This window comes from Palaemon carinicauda, chromosome 23 (genome assembly GCF_036898095.1).
Source record: "Palaemon carinicauda isolate YSFRI2023 chromosome 23, ASM3689809v2, whole genome shotgun sequence".
Lineage (NCBI taxonomy): Eukaryota > Metazoa > Arthropoda > Malacostraca > Decapoda > Palaemonidae > Palaemon > Palaemon carinicauda.
In genome coordinates this window covers 95,796,482-95,811,836 of record NC_090747.1, presented here as the reverse complement: position 1 = coordinate 95,811,836, position 15,355 = coordinate 95,796,482, and the positions used below count along the sequence as shown (strand labels likewise).

Sequence of the window (15,355 nt, the reverse complement as noted above, 5' to 3'; positions counted from 1 at the left end):
TCGCCCTCCTGCAGATGCTGATCACCATCGCACCCTTTCACGCGATCATTCACCTGCGCATGCTGCTCGCCATCGCACAACCCTGAACGATTGCCCGCTTACGCATGCTGCTCCTCATCGCACAACCCTGAACGATCGCCCTCTTGCGGATGCTGATCACCATCGCACCCTTTCACGCGATCATTCACCTGCGCATGCTGCTCGCCATCGCACAACCCTGAACGATTGCCCGCTTACGCATGCTGCTCCTCATCGCACAACCCTGAACGATCGCCCTCTTGCGGATGCTGATCACCATCGCACCCTTTCACGCGATCATTCACCTGCGCATGCTGCTCGCCATCGCACAACCCTGAACGATTGCCCGCTTACGCATGCTGCTCCTCATCGCACAACCCTGAACGATCGCCCTCTTGCGGATGCTGATCACCATCGCACCCTATCACGCGATCATTCACCTACACATGCTGCTCGCCATCGCTTACCTTCTTCACCTACGCGGCAGCACGATCCCTCGCCGTCACGCCCATTCGCCTGCGCGCCCGCGCGATCGCTCGCCTGCGCGCCCGCGCGATCGCTCGCCTGCGCGCCCGCGCGATCGCTCGCCTGCGCGCCCGCGCGATCGCTCGCCTGCGCGCCCTCGCGACCGCTCGCCTGCGCGCCCGCGCGACCACTCGCCTGTGCGCCCGCGCGACCGTTCGCCCTCGCGCGACCATAGTTTGCGGCGAATTCCACAGCCGGTGGTAGCAGCAGGGACGCGTGCTCCTAGGCGGCACTCGGGATCACCTCCATCCAAGCACAGGTTGGTAGTGCAGGACGAAGACAGGTCAGTACAGCATTCTTCCCACCTTCTTTTCAGGCAGGAACCGTCGTGTCCTCTCCAAAGGATCGCCCGATCCCTTTCACCTTAGCGAGGATTTCGGACTCTGTGTCCTTGGAGCAGCAGACATGGTTTGATCCGCTGGCACGGGCGTTAATGAGGGTTATGAAACCAGCACTCACCGGCCAGGGTAACAAACCAGCGGCTGTCTCTCCTACGCTGAAGAGAAAGAGAGGAGTGGACTTCGTGGTGACTTCCCCCAGGGCGAAGTTGGTTCCCAAGAGGTCGGTCTCGAGGGTCCCCTCTCCTGCACGAGTACTCTCTCCTTCTCCCGCCCTGGAAGGATTTTTGGCGGGGGGTCTTTCCGTCGAAGATTTCTCCATCGGACAAGGGGTGACTGCTTACCTCTTCCTCTGGGAGCTTACCAGGTTCTTTCCCTCCTCGGTTACGGCCCGAGGTTTGGTTCAAGGAAGCTACAGGAAGATCAAGGGTACTTTCCTCCTCTCGAGCTCAGGCACCTTGGCCTTTCGTCGTTAAGTATCTACTTGCGGACAAGCTCAATGTTGTACCATCTGGACGCACTGACTGAAGGCTTCCTTCGGGTGTCTCATCTGTGGAGGTCAACGACCTCAGACACCCTTCCATCCTTGAGAAGAGTTTTGTCTTTGCCCAAGGACAGAGACTTAAACATCTGCTGTGCGGAGTAAATCGACTTCCGGTTTCACTCCTCCAAGGCGCTTTCTTCCAGACTCTGCAGGGCTCCAGCTCCCTTTTCTTTCAACCACGTCGGCCTAAGTTATCGGCTACGACAACTGGGACAAGGTGTCCAATTGCAGTTTCCTCCTGTCAGGAACAGATGGCACGGGAGACTCCCCCGGGGGGGCATAGTCCTAAAAGGAGTTCACGAACTCTAGGATTGCAGGTTTTTTCGCTGGGAGGATGCTTAAGGTTACTCATCCGAATGACAGCTTCCCGATGCCCATTCCCGCACAATCTCTGTGAGTAGCCAAGGATATCGCGCCTGCCGTCTCTGTCAGCGAATTCAGTGTCTCTGAACCTCTATGCCATAGCATCAGCAGAGTTGCCCGGTTGGGCAGAATGATCCATACCTTAGGCGAAGGTCTTCCTCAGGATCATCGACGGCTTCACCCCCGGCCCCCTCAGTCGATCCTTTCTTGTAAGGAAGGATCTGAGAGGGGATGTCCATAGTCGACCTCTCAGCCCTGATCAAGTTTGTCGAACAAACTTCGGCCAGCGTAGACCAGCAGAATCGATCAGACTGGTAACGAGGCGACAGGACTCCTTTAACCCTGGATCGGAAGGACGGGTACTTTCAGTTTCCATTCCATCCATCTTCCAGGGTGCTCGTCGAATTCAGCCTAAACTGCAAGTATTCCTGCTTATGATGCAGTGTGGCTATCCCGCCGTGGCATAGCAGGTTTGTTTCCCCAGAGAACTCTCCCTGCCTTCCTCTTGGCCGCTCAGGTGCAGACTTCCGCCTCCTCTGCTGTTTGGAGGGCTGGTCAACTCCGGTAGGCTCGGGTTTCGACCTTCTTCAGCGCCGGGAAAAGCTTCCGAATGCTGACCATGAGTGTGGGCTCATGGTATTTTCCTTGGAGCCTTCTCTTCCTCTGCCTCAACATCTGGAGTATCTGGCCATGATATTGAGTCAACCGCCTTACCACGTTGGAAACCCCGCTTCTCGTCCGTCCAGCGAGGTTAAGCAACGTCGGTACTTGGATGGGTGACCACCTGGGGACGCCAGATTCTGTTACCACATCCTCCGAGCCTTCCTTTCGGTTGACTGTGGCAAGACTGAGGAGAGTCGCAGTACCTGTTCTCAGTCAAGCAGAGTTTTCAGCCCTACCTTGGAACGTTTCCTAGTTCTTCTTTCCTCATTGACCCGTTTATAGTCCGAACGGTCGCCTCAGGATAAGTTCCATGTGGGGCGATCCAAGTTCCGGTGGCTTCAGGCAATGTTTAACCGGACTCCCTGGCCCTATGGGACCAGCGGAACTATTAAACCTGCAATGGGTGTTGACCTATGGAGCCTCTTGATGGTAGTGGATATTCTCGTCCTTTCCCCACATTCTTGATGCGGTTCTCGGACTCGTCAAAGGAAAGGGGGGGGGGGCATGTTCCGGTCCAGGCCTATGGTCAAGACCTGAAGGATACCTCTCCATCATTCAGGCAGGCTTAAGGGCCTTAGTCTGGCCCCTCTTCAGATCCTACCGCTCCTGCCAAGTCGCCCCGTTGCGTGTCGACTTCATGCTAACCAGCAGGGGACGCATTTTCACACCTTCACATCTTGCAGTAGAGATACCGGGATGATTGAGATTCTCTCAATTCCACCATCGGCTCTCTCATTCCAGGCAGGGGAATGTTTCTCTCAGACTATCCGAGCAGAGCCTCATAGAGAGAGTGTACCTAGGGGTCTTTGACCTTGGGTAACCAGCAAGTGCTGGTCTGGGGGACCTGATCGCGACAGCTTGGAACCTCAAGCTTCCGCTAGTTTTCCCCCCAGTCTCAGACCCCGAGACTCTGGCAAGATGCATTCCGGTGATGGTGGGACAACTTCGACGCCTGCGTCTTCCCTCCTTTTTGTCTGCGGACAATGGGTCTCAACAAAACCAGGTTGTCTGTCAACCTTTCAATGGGAGAGCTCCACTGGGACTATGCGCAGAACGGTTTCTGGACCCTCTGCTTCCCCTGACGGAACTCCCGGGAGAGCTTCTCCCACGGCGCAGACTACTCAAGCAACCACACTGCGACATCTCTCCCGAACCGGGGCGTCGCTTCGGCTTCATGCCTGGAGACACTACGCCTCCTCCTCTAGAAGAGACAACCCGCTACAGTCGCGGTACGGAGGTCGCATCATCTGCGATAGTCATCCACAGGGGTCTCCCAGGCAAAGTGAAGAGTCTAAGGTGGTTGGTGCCGTGGGAGATATACCTCTTCCCGTGAGGCCTCTTCTCCAGCAATAACGGTCTTATTGCCTTTCGGCGGGAGGAAACTCCTTTCCGCTCTTGGCAATGAAGCCGGTCGCTCAGCCTTTCCCTGACCTTCAGGCTTAAAGGAATAACTTTTTCCTGCCCGCTGGATCTATCCTCGCTCATGCGAAGCTACGATCGTCCCTGCCCTAGTCGGAGGAAGACCTCCAACTTGGAGCATGGCTCGGACTTTTAGTCCTTTAAGAGATCTTCTCAAGACCCTTTTACGACAGGCCTCGGATAGTATTCCGCCTTGGGTCTTCTGCTCACTCTGGCCACGGCCAGTGTGTAAGCAATCTTCTTGGTCTCTTACTACTCCCCCCTTTCTAAGGAAGAGGGGAAGGCAACATTCAGGCTCGCTCCTGAGTTGTTGGCTAGACTCAGAATCTGAGGGTCCCGACCCTTCGGTCCGATTCATTCAAGATTTTGAGTCTCCATTCTGTGTCTGATGTCCCAAGACCTTCTCTTTCTTGCCAGTACAGGAATCGAGAGGTTAGCGCTGGGAACAGCTGCAGTTTGGCCTCAGTTGCAGCCGATTTGGGAACACAAGGAGAACATGGGGGGAGAGTCACCAGTATACCTCTTCAGCCCGGACTCAAGGACATTCATCTCGACCTGTCTTCAGACCCTCCCCCGTCACGTCGCCCTACAGCACGATGTTGGATACATCGCAACGTCCCTCGCCTTCGAGTAATACTACTCTGTGACGCAGGTGCTACAAGCTGGAGTCTGGAAGCGTCTGATGACCTTCGCAGCCCGCTTCCTGCAGGGCGTGACCCACAGGAGTCTCGATACGTTTTCTATCGCTCTGTGGTGGCTACACAACAGCTGGTCTAACCTCAGGCTCCTTTTTGGACAGGTAGCAGAAGGTTGAGGGCATTGTTATCAGGTTTTAGTCTGCATGAACGAAAGAAGTATGTCTGGCCCTTACTTCTTTCTTCATCATCCCCTCTACGGGGAAGCAGCATCCTGGTCTCTGCATAGCTGACCTCGAACCTCTGCAGGTAAACCATGCTTCCTTGTGTTCCGAGTATTGAGTCAATACTGTCGCGTCCCCCATACCCTGACGAGGTGGTATTGGGAACGTCCTAACCCAGAGTTCCTTCTGGAACTCCAGGTCAACTGCCTAAGACGGGTCACACTTCTTCCTTCACACACAAGCTTACGTAGGCCACATGGTTCCTTGCGGTGCAAGGAACTTGTGAGGTGCAGGGACTCCTTTTCTCGAGTGCGACTCACTCGGATTCTGAGTCCCCGGGTAAAGCCAAAGCCAGTATGGCTGGGGACTTTCCACCCTTCCTAAGGGATAAGTCACCCTTTGTAAATAGCGTGGTTTGTATTTCGGTTACGGAACAAATGACAAATTCGAAGATAATTTGTATTTTTCCTAACCATACAAACCTTAGCTATTTACACATATTTGCCCGCCAGCCCTGTCCCCCAAGACAAGTCCTACCTCTAAGTGAAAGTGAGTATTCACCTGTGTGTGAGGGGGAGGAGGGGTAGCTAGCTACCACTCCCCTACCCCCCCGCTAACTAGCGCGGGGGTAATACACCCTCGTTAAATTCTAATGGCTCGCCATTTCAGCTACGCTAAAAGTAATAACCCTTTGTAAATAGCTAAGGTTTGTATGGTTAGGAAAAATACAAATTATCTTCGAATTTGTCATATTAACTTCTTGTTCATAATACAGTATTAATTACTTAACAGAAGTTTGGAGTTCACGTTATATGGAACCAGAAACATTCAACTCATTTGGCATTATTAACCCTTTTACCCCCAAAGGACGTACTGGTACGTTTCACAAAAGCCATCCCTTTACCCCCATGGATGTACCGGTACGTCCTTGCAAAAAAATGCTATAAATTTTTTTTTTTTCATATTTTTGATAATTTTTTGAGAAAATTCAGGCATTTTCCAAGAGAATGAGACCAACCTGACCTCTCTATGACAAAAATTAAGCCTGTTAGAGCAATTTAAAAAAAGTATACTGCAAAATGTGATAGGAAAAAAATAACCCCTTGGGGGTTAAGGGTTGGAAATTTCCAAACAGCCTGGGGGTAAAAGGGTTAAAAAAGAAATCCTATACAGTACTGTACGCCAAAGTTTTAATAAGCCTTTAGCAGCATCTGCCTAGGCTGAGAGTGGTTGCATCATTATATACATATATACTAGTGCACCTTTGCTATGTATCTGTCTGACAGACAACTTTAACTCATAGATTCTGACATGCTAGCATACCTGCCTCTATTACAATCTGTCAGGTTTCTCAGAAATGATATCATCATCTGAGGGAGTCCCTGAATCTAGTGAGTTAATAGGAGAGTTTTAAATATTTAACTTAGCCGGTGAATATATAATAGCTGCAACTCTGCGGCTCGACAGAAAACACACTCAAAAACTCGCGAGCGATCGCTATGAAGGTTGCGGGTGTGCCCACCAGCGCCACTATCGGCCAGATACCACTCTTGCATGTAAACAAACCCTTCAATTCTTCTCTGTCGACGTTGACGACAAGACGTATCAATACTCGCTGTAGAACCTGGAGTTTTCTCAACATATTTGGTGAAGTACTTCATTTTGGTTTGAGCTTTCGCAGTGCAGGTGTTTTATCTTCATCTTAAATCTTGAACTCGTTTTTGGATAGATTTAATTTTTGATGACAAGAGAGAGAGTATGGACTTTCTTTGACTTTTAAATGGCCGACCCTTCCCTTAGACGGAAGTGTGTTTTAGGCTTTTAGCAATTATTTTATCACGTTATAAATTAATTATAGATTTTCCTCTATATATTTTATATCTCAACCGCCTTTATTAGGCCTCTTCGATTAGCTTTCCATTTATAATAAACATCAAAATAAATTTTAATGATTTGTTTATATGCGACCTTTCCTGAGAGTAGGCGGTCCTAACTTGGAAACCGAAGTTAAACAACGTTGAGCCCTTTTCAATCGTAAATAACTTTTACAGAGCTAATGATTTAAAACTTATTAAATGAAATATTTTTAGTAAATATTTTATGATAGTTTTTTTCTTTGAATAGTCTTCGTACTGTTTCAAAGATGAACTAACGTTTAGTTTATTTATGCTACGCAGTTTGCGCTCTATTGTTACGATAGAGAGAGAGAGTATCACGGTTTCACTTTGCAGAAAGAGTAAATCAATTCTGACGTTTTGTTCTTTTTTCTTTCAAAGCTTAAATGTTTTAAAGACTATTTTAAAGGAACTTTTAATTGAAAAATCTTTCAGTTTTTTCCTTTGGTCAAATAACCTGTTTATTGACGAAAGGTAAGTGGGCTCTTTTCTTCGGTGCGAAATCAAGAGAGAGAGAGAGAGAGAGATAGAGACGGAGAGAGAGAGAGGAGAGAGAACGTTCCGATCTTTATCTCGTCCCAAGCGAGTAACGTTGTTCTCGAGTTACTCTCGTCCCTAGTCTCTGTACGGGGAGAAAGGATAAAACGTTTTTAGTTTTTATTCTCGTCCCAAGGCAATGTACGGTGAGAGATTGAAAACGTAGTTTTGAATGAACTAGTGTTTAGTCTCTTCCCCAGCCACTGATTTTTTTATCTTAAAATATGTTTACTGTTTTTTGCTGGTATTAATGTGCTTACATTATACGACTGATTTCGCAATTACAACCTTTTGATGAGGGTAGAATTGCGTGCTTCAGGTAGAAATCAGTTTTATTCATACCTAATGTGAATTGTTAAAAAATTCGATTTCAGTGAAATAAGGGCAAAACAGAAAATCGTAGTGATAAAGTGATATTGCGCAAAGTGTTATCAGTGTTGCGACCGAGGGTTCGTCTGTTCGTGCCTGTCGTTCGCCTAGTCCGGGACCTCTTGCAAGCTCCCAAGCCCAGGGGAGAAGTAATGTCGTACGACTTATGGGTTCGAGAGGCCTTGATCAGCGAACAGACGTTCCCTCTATGGTATCGGGTGTATCTTTCCAAGATCACCCCTACCATAAGGCGAGAGAGACTATTTTCTCCTCGTCATCCGAAGGCTTTTCGCATAAGAAACCGTGGAACAAGGTTTCGAGGCCCTTTAAGCGAAAGTCAGTCCTTTCAGGACAGGTCCAGCATCCTGGTTTTAACTATTAGGACAGCTCTGACCCTATGCAGTCATCGGAAGACTGCTCGCCGCCTAAACAAAAGCGTAACACAGACTCCGAGAGTCTTTTTGTAGGCAAGGTTTTGCAGTCACAGACGTTACCCTCGTCTCTTACCGCAACCATTCCCGTTGATCCTAAATGGGTTGTACGGCAAGACATGCAGAATAAGCTTGCCTCCCTTATGGAAGACTATTCAGCCGATAAGTCCGTTGAGCCTAGCCGTTTATCTCATCGAGATCCTGGCCTTCAGCCACCCTAACGTTCCTTTGTGCGTCCTGTTGACGTTGGCGTAGCCAAGTCACGTCAGTCAGGTTGTTTAGAACCACACTCGATGCGGTCTCGTGTGGATTTTCAGCCACATTTGGACGTTAGGCCACTTGCTGATGCTCCTGTTGACGTTCAGGACGTTCGCCAACAATCGGAGTTGACTTGTTTTGACGCTGAGCGTCAACCTCCGCATTCTAGAATTGTTTTGACTGCTCAGTCTAGGCGGTCAAAGCAGTCTCGAGTGGACACTGTGCGTCCTCACGCACCTGTTGTTGTTGACAGTTCACAGACTGTCAAGCAGTTACATGACGTTGCTTCCTGGTCCGCTACTAATGCACCAGTGCGTGTGGACTCTGCTTGTAAAGCATTGCCACCACGGTAGGTCTCTCCCTTGATTGAGACTCGGCTATTGTCGGACAAGGTTCCTTCAGATGAGGAAGTTGCTGTTCCCCCTCCTACTGATATTCCCTTGAGGACTCTGTCAGACGGAGAGGAGCCTAAAGCTGCTTAGCCCTCTATGGACTTTAAATAAATCATGCTGATTATTAAGGATCTTTGTCCGGATCTTTTTGTAACTGCTGCTCCTCGTTCGCCTAAACGTCAGAGCGTACACTAGGCCTAGCTACTTCGAAGCCGTTGTTTTATAAGCTAGTGCTCTCTCGCTCTTCTAAGAGAGCTTTACGTTTGCTAGGCGACTGGTTTATCACCAGGAGGAGTTTGGGGGAGACAGCCTTTGCTTTCCCTTCTTTTAAGCTGGCTTATAGAGCGAGAGTCTGATATGACACGAGAGAAGTTCTCGGCTTGGGAGTTCCTGCCTCTGCCCAGATAGACTTCTCAAACCTCATAGACTCTCCCTGGCGCCTGGCCATGAGACGCTCCAAGATTTTACAGGTCGACTTAAGAGCTATTTTCGAGCCTTTGAAGTTTTGCTGTACAATTATGTCATGCATAAACAAGGCTTTCAGGGATGGCTCCAATGATCTGACAGCCACGTTCTCTGCAGGAACAAGTCCCTCAGGGATGGCTCCAATGATTTGGCAGCCATGTTCACTGCAGGAGTACGTAAGAGGCAAGTGCGCTCAATGTGTTCATTGTCAAGACAAACTTCACGATGAAGTCTACCAGGCTGTCTTGACAGCATTTATGGAAGGCCACTGGATGGTCTCTCTCGATCTTCAGGAGGCATACTTCCACATTCCTATACACCCGGATTCCCAACCGTTTCTGAGGTTTGTTTACAGGAATGTGGGGGTACCAGTTTCGAGCCCTGTGCTTTGGCCTCAGTCCTGCGCCTCTCGTGTTTACGAGGCTCATGAGGAATGTGGAAAAATCCCTCCATCTATCGGGGATCCGAGCCTCCCTGTACTTGGACGACTGGCTTCTCAGAGCATCGTCCAGTCTTCGCTGTCTGCAGGATCTACATTGGACGTTGAATCTGGCCAGGGAGTTGGGACTTTTGATCAACCTAAAAGTCCCAACTGATCCCATCCCAGATTATTCTATATTTGGGGATGGAGATTCGCAGTCAAGCCCTGCTCGAAGTCCAACTAATGCTGAAACGAAACGTTTATTCAGTCAGGAGTTGGAACAGTCTCGTAGGGACTCTCTCATCCCTGGAGCAGTTTGTCTCACTAGGGAAACTACACCTTCTGCCTCTCCGGTTCCATCTAGCCTCTCACTGGAACTAGGACAAGACATTAGAGACGGTATCATTCCCAGTCTCCGAACCAGTAAAGGCATGCCTGAAATGGTGGGACAGCAATATCAGTCTGAGAGAGGGACTATCCCTAGCAGTCAAGAACCCAAACCACGTGTTGTCCTCAGACGCGTCGGATTTGGGTTGGGGTGCGACCTTGGACGGTCGGGAATGCTCGGGTCTGTGGACCTCAAGTCAGAAGAGCATGCACATCAACGGCAAGGAGCTATTAGCAGTCCACTTGGCCTTGATGATATTAGAAAGCTTCTTTGAAACTAAGTGGTAGAGGTCAACTCAGACAACAACACCACTACTTTGGCGTACATCTCCAAGCAAGGAGGCACACACTCCTTCACGCTGCTTGAGATCGCAAGGGACCTTCTCTTATGGTCAAGAATTCGAGGCATCTCCCTGTTGACGAGATTCATCCAGGGGGACTTGAACGTCTTGGCAGACTGTCTCAGTCGGAGGGGTCAGGTGATACCCACGGAATGGACCCTCCACAAGGACGTGGGCAAGAGTCTTTGGGCTACTTAGGGTCAACCCACCATAGACCTCTTTGCCTCCTCGTTGACCAAAAGGTTACCAATCTATTGCTCTCCAGTCCTAGATACAGAAGCAATCTACATAGACGCGTTTCTACTGGATTGGTCTTTTCTGGACTTATATGCATTCCCACCATTCAAGATGGTCAACAAGGTACTGCAGAAGTTCGCCTCTCACGAAGGGACAAGGTTGACATTGGTTGCTACCCTCTGGCCCGCGAGAGAGTGGTGCACCGAGGTACTTCAATGGCTGGTAGACTTTCCAAGAAGTCTTCCTCTAACGGTAGATCTGTTACGTCAGCCCCACGTAAAGAATGTCCATCAAAGCCTCCCCGCTCTTCGTCTGACTTCCTTCAGACTATCGAAAGACTCTCAAGAGCTAGAGGCTTTTCGAAGGAGGCAGCCAGTGCGATTGCAAGAGCTAGGAGAGCTTCTACCATTAGAGTATACCAGTCGAAGTGGGAAGTCTTTCGAGACTGGTGCAAGTCAGCATCTGTGTCCTCGTCCCGTACCTCTGTAGCCCAAATCGCAGATTTTCTTTTACATCTGAGAAAGGTTCACTCCCTTTCAGCTCCCACGATTAAGGGCTACAGGAGCATGTTGGCTTCGGTCTTTCGACATAGAGGCTTAGATCTTTCCAACAATAAAGATCTCCAAGATCTCCTTAAGTCTTTAGAGACCTCTAAGGAACGTCGTTTGGCAACTCCTGGATGGAACTTAGACGTGGTCCTAAGGTTCCTCATGTCAGACAGGTTTGAGCCATTACATTTAGCCTCCCTGAAGGATCTCACCCTCAAGACACTTTTCCTAGTGTGCTTGGCTTCGGCTAAAAGGGTCAGTGAACTTCATGCCTTCAGTAAGAACATCGGCTTTTCTACAGAAAAAAGCCACTTGTTCACTTCAACTTGGTTTCCTGGCCAAAAATGAACTGCCTTCTCGTCCTTGGCCTAAATCTTTTGATATTCCTTGCTTATCAGAGATCGTAGGCAACGAACTGGAAAGAGTATTATGTACTGTTAGAGCTCTTAAGTTCGATTTAGCTCGTACTAAGTCATTACGAGGTAAATCTGAGGCATTATGGTGCTCAGTTAAGAAACCTTCATTGCCTATGTCAAAGAATGCTTTGTCATATTTTATCAGATTTTTTTAATACAAGAAGCTCATTCTCACTTGAATGAGAAAGACCGATGTTTGCTTAAGGTTAAGACGCACGAAGTTAGAGATATAGCAACCTCCGTGGCTTTCAAGCAAAATAAATCTCTGCAAAGTATTATGGATGCGACTTTTTGGAGAAGCAAGTCAGTGTTCGCGTCATTTTACTTAAAAGATGTCCAGACTCTTTACGAGGACTGCTACACACTGGGTCCATTCGTTGCAGCGAGTGCAGTAGTGGGTGAGGGTTCTACCACTACATTACCCTAATTCCAATATCCTTTTAATCTGTCTCTTGAAATGTTTTTAATATTGTTTTTTTGGGTTGTACGGAAGGCTAAGAAGCCTTTCGCATCCTGATTGATTTGACGGGTGGTCAAAGTCATTTCTTGAGAGCGCCCAGATTAAGGGTTTGATGAGGTCCTGTTGTATGGGTTGCAGCCCTTAATACTTCAGCTCCTGGGAGTCTTTCAGCATCCTAAGAGGATCGCTGGGCTTCTTGAGGAAGACAGACTTATAAGGCAGAGTAATCGTCTAAGTCAACTTCCTTACCAGGTACCTATATATTTTGGTTTTGTTATATTGATAACTGTCAAAAACTCTTAGCTTATACGCTGTAAACTTAATTAACTCTGGTCTCTACCCACCGCCTTGGGTGTGAATCAGCTATTATATATTCACCGGCTAAGTTCAATATTTAAAAAGGATATTTTAATTATAAAATAAATTTTTGAATATACTTACCCGGTGAATATATGAATTAAAGGCCCTCCCTTCCTCCCCAATAGAGACGCAGCGGGATGAGAAGAATTGAAGGGTTTGTTTACATGCAAGAGTGGTATCTGGCCGATAGTGGCGCTGGTGGGCACACCCGCAACCTTCATAGCGATCGCTCGCGAGTTTTTGAGTGTGTTTTCTGTCGAGCCGCAGAGTTGCAGCTATTATATATTCACCGGGTAAGTATATTCAAAAATTTATTTTATAATTAGAATAGCATGTTTCCTCTTACATTATCGATAGGTATCTCTTTGGCAGAAAAAAATTTCCCTATTCATATTTTTGTTCTCTCTTTTCAGTTTTTTTTTTTCATTTTAAACACTGATGATATATCCTAATAATTAGAAATGCAGTACTCATTTATATGTATACAGTAAATAAATTATTTGTGAAATTTCTAGATATTAGATAGAAGTATAAATTTAATTTATCTCTAAAACACATGGGAAATTTGTTATGTTGTTTTACAGGTTGAAGGTGTGGAAACTAGTGAACCATACCTGACGACAGAAGGAAGTGTTGAAAAACAAAACATAAAGGGTATTGGTCAGTTAGCCCATGCCCTGTGTAATAATAAACTAGGCGATTCCTCTTTAGTGCGTATTCACTGGCCTAAAACAAGATGCTCTCTTCTCAGAGACGATGTTGTTCTTGTTGATTCCCCTGGTATAGATGTCTCAGAAAGTTTAGATGAATGGATTGACAAACATTGCCTTGATGCTGATGTATTTGTGTTAGTCGCAAATTCAGAATCAACTCTAATGAACACAGTAAGTAAAATTTCTGTCATAATTATTTTAAGTTACTGTACTTGTTATGTAGGATACATAGTCCATAATCAAAGATTATTGTAATTTAGTTTTTGTATATTGAATAATTTTTGTTCCAATTTAGTGTAAAAGCCTTTATATTGGAGAATTTTTTTAATCAAAGCTGGATCAGTCATTGAAGTCTGTTATACTGTAAGGGTATTTAAGGTGAGGTGAAGGTAGTACCAGTCAATTCCCTGGCTGAACTCTCACATTTTCTTTGGCCATCATTCTTTTATGGTTGTGACTGCTCATATGATGTCCCTTCTTTAGGATGGAAAGGATGGCTACTGGTTCAGTATCTGAAAATTCAGTTGTAAAAGGAAGACAAGTAAGACCTTTTTTGTCTAATCGAGAAGAAATACGCTTCCTTATAGTTTCAGGTTTTTATTTTTCTCCCGGTCCTTTTGGAGACCCTACTCCACCTACTGTTGCCATTTCTGGTCAATCCCCATAGCTGCATTGTCTTGAGAGGGATCAAGTGGGGATGGCTGTATGTTCTTCCTTCCATCTTGCATGATCCAGGAGAGCTTTTTATGTATACTCATCCACCAGCCCACCAGTATACCTGCAACTCCACTTTTTTCTAAGGCTACTGGCATAGCCTGTCTAGTTACTAAGGGTTCTCTGGTTATTTTCCAGGTTAACTGGATGAAGGTTTGTATACTGTCTTGACATGAGAATTTGCCATCATTCAATGTGAACCCATATTTCGCTCATGATTTGTCACGTGTATGTTACCAATCACAGGTTTAATGGCTCTGATCTTCACAGTTGTGATATCTCCCTTGACTTTCAAATTTTGGGGGGTTTGACCACAGTCTACCATGTGATACCATGAAATGGTTTTAAGTGAACCCTTACTGGTCATTTGGGCATAGTACTGACCCCAGCTTTGCTTACTCAGTCATATAAAGTGCGATTACCTCTTAACCCCTTACCAAACTCCATTTGCCCAGTTCTGACATGCTTTACCTTTGCGAAGTTGGATTGGACAGGTCTTATTCAATTTCCATTTACCTTGCCCATGGCCCTTTAATAGTAATAGATTACAAGTATGGAATCTTAGGATACCATAGCAATCACCTTGCTATTATGATGAGCCTCCTGTATACTGAGTGGAACTGCAGTTGAGAAAAATTTATTCAACTCGCTTGGCAGTTGGAGTGGGTTCAGGAATTTTTTGTCTCTTTTGAAGTACCCCTACATCTTTCAGATGTCCTTAACCTGAAGATCATAGGATTTTCTTCAATGTCCCATGACTGCAAGACTTGCTCAGTATTAATTTGAGAACATCTTTCACGGATACTCATGGGAAGCTCAATGTGAGGTAAACTTTATTCATTAATAGAGGATTTTTTAATCCTCCTTTGGTTTATAGCTTCACCTACTTTATTAGCCTTTTACTTTTCTTCACTTCCCTCCTCCTCTTTTTTTTTTTTTTTTTTTTTTTTTTTTTTTTTTTTTTCTTTTTTTTACTTTTGATTTAAGAATGTGGGGTTTCCCCTAGTTCCACTGCGATGTAGATTGACCCTTCAGCCCCCAGCGTCTCATTTAGTGACTTTACTTGTCCCGGATCCTGGCCTTTGGCCCAAGCCTGATAACCCAATCATTAACAAGTCTCCAAAGTTCTAGAGATATCCTTCGTTGTACCAGTTTTTTTTTGCAAAATTGAAGTCAACTTGAAATGTACATATTTCTCAAAAGGAAGTTTATCAAACATTACACCTAGAATGTTAGATGACCAAAGTGTAGGTGAAGGTCTGATCTACCAACAATTATACTTTAAGTTTTGTTATGGTTCACATGAAGTCTCTATAATTTTGTGTAATGTACTAATTTTAATTAAATCTTGTTTCAAGAAAAATAATTAGGTTTTACTGTATCATCTTCATCTACTTCTGAATAAGCAGTCAGAATGTTATCTATGCCAAACCACTTGTAAACCCTGTGTAAAATGAATAGTACAGTAGTATACCAAAAGCTGTACCATGAAAAACACCAGATATTACATTTACATAGTATTCCCCAAAGTAACAGTAACCAAGTACTTTTTGTAATACTGACCTGTATATTTAGATTAGAGATGGTGAAATTCTACTCCAATTTCCATTTGCCTGAGTTTGAAAATGATTTAACTGCCCCTTCTAATTTTTCTTGTCTCTAATCTATTATCTTTCTATGAT

General features: G+C 46.2%; 1 protein-coding gene across 4 annotated transcripts in view; it reads left to right on the top strand.

Annotated features, from left to right (window-relative positions):
* LOC137617262 (transmembrane GTPase Marf-like) overlaps window positions 1–15,355 on the top strand; it is an 89,964-nt gene that overhangs the window by 48,879 nt on the left and 25,730 nt on the right. For all 4 annotated transcript variants that reach the window (XM_068347247.1, XM_068347244.1, XM_068347246.1 and 1 more), the window contains exon 5: window positions 12,831–13,130. In XM_068347247.1, coding sequence (XP_068203348.1) covers window positions 12,831–13,130 — 300 coding nt within the window. The remainder of the gene's footprint in view (window positions 1–12,830; window positions 13,131–15,355) is intronic.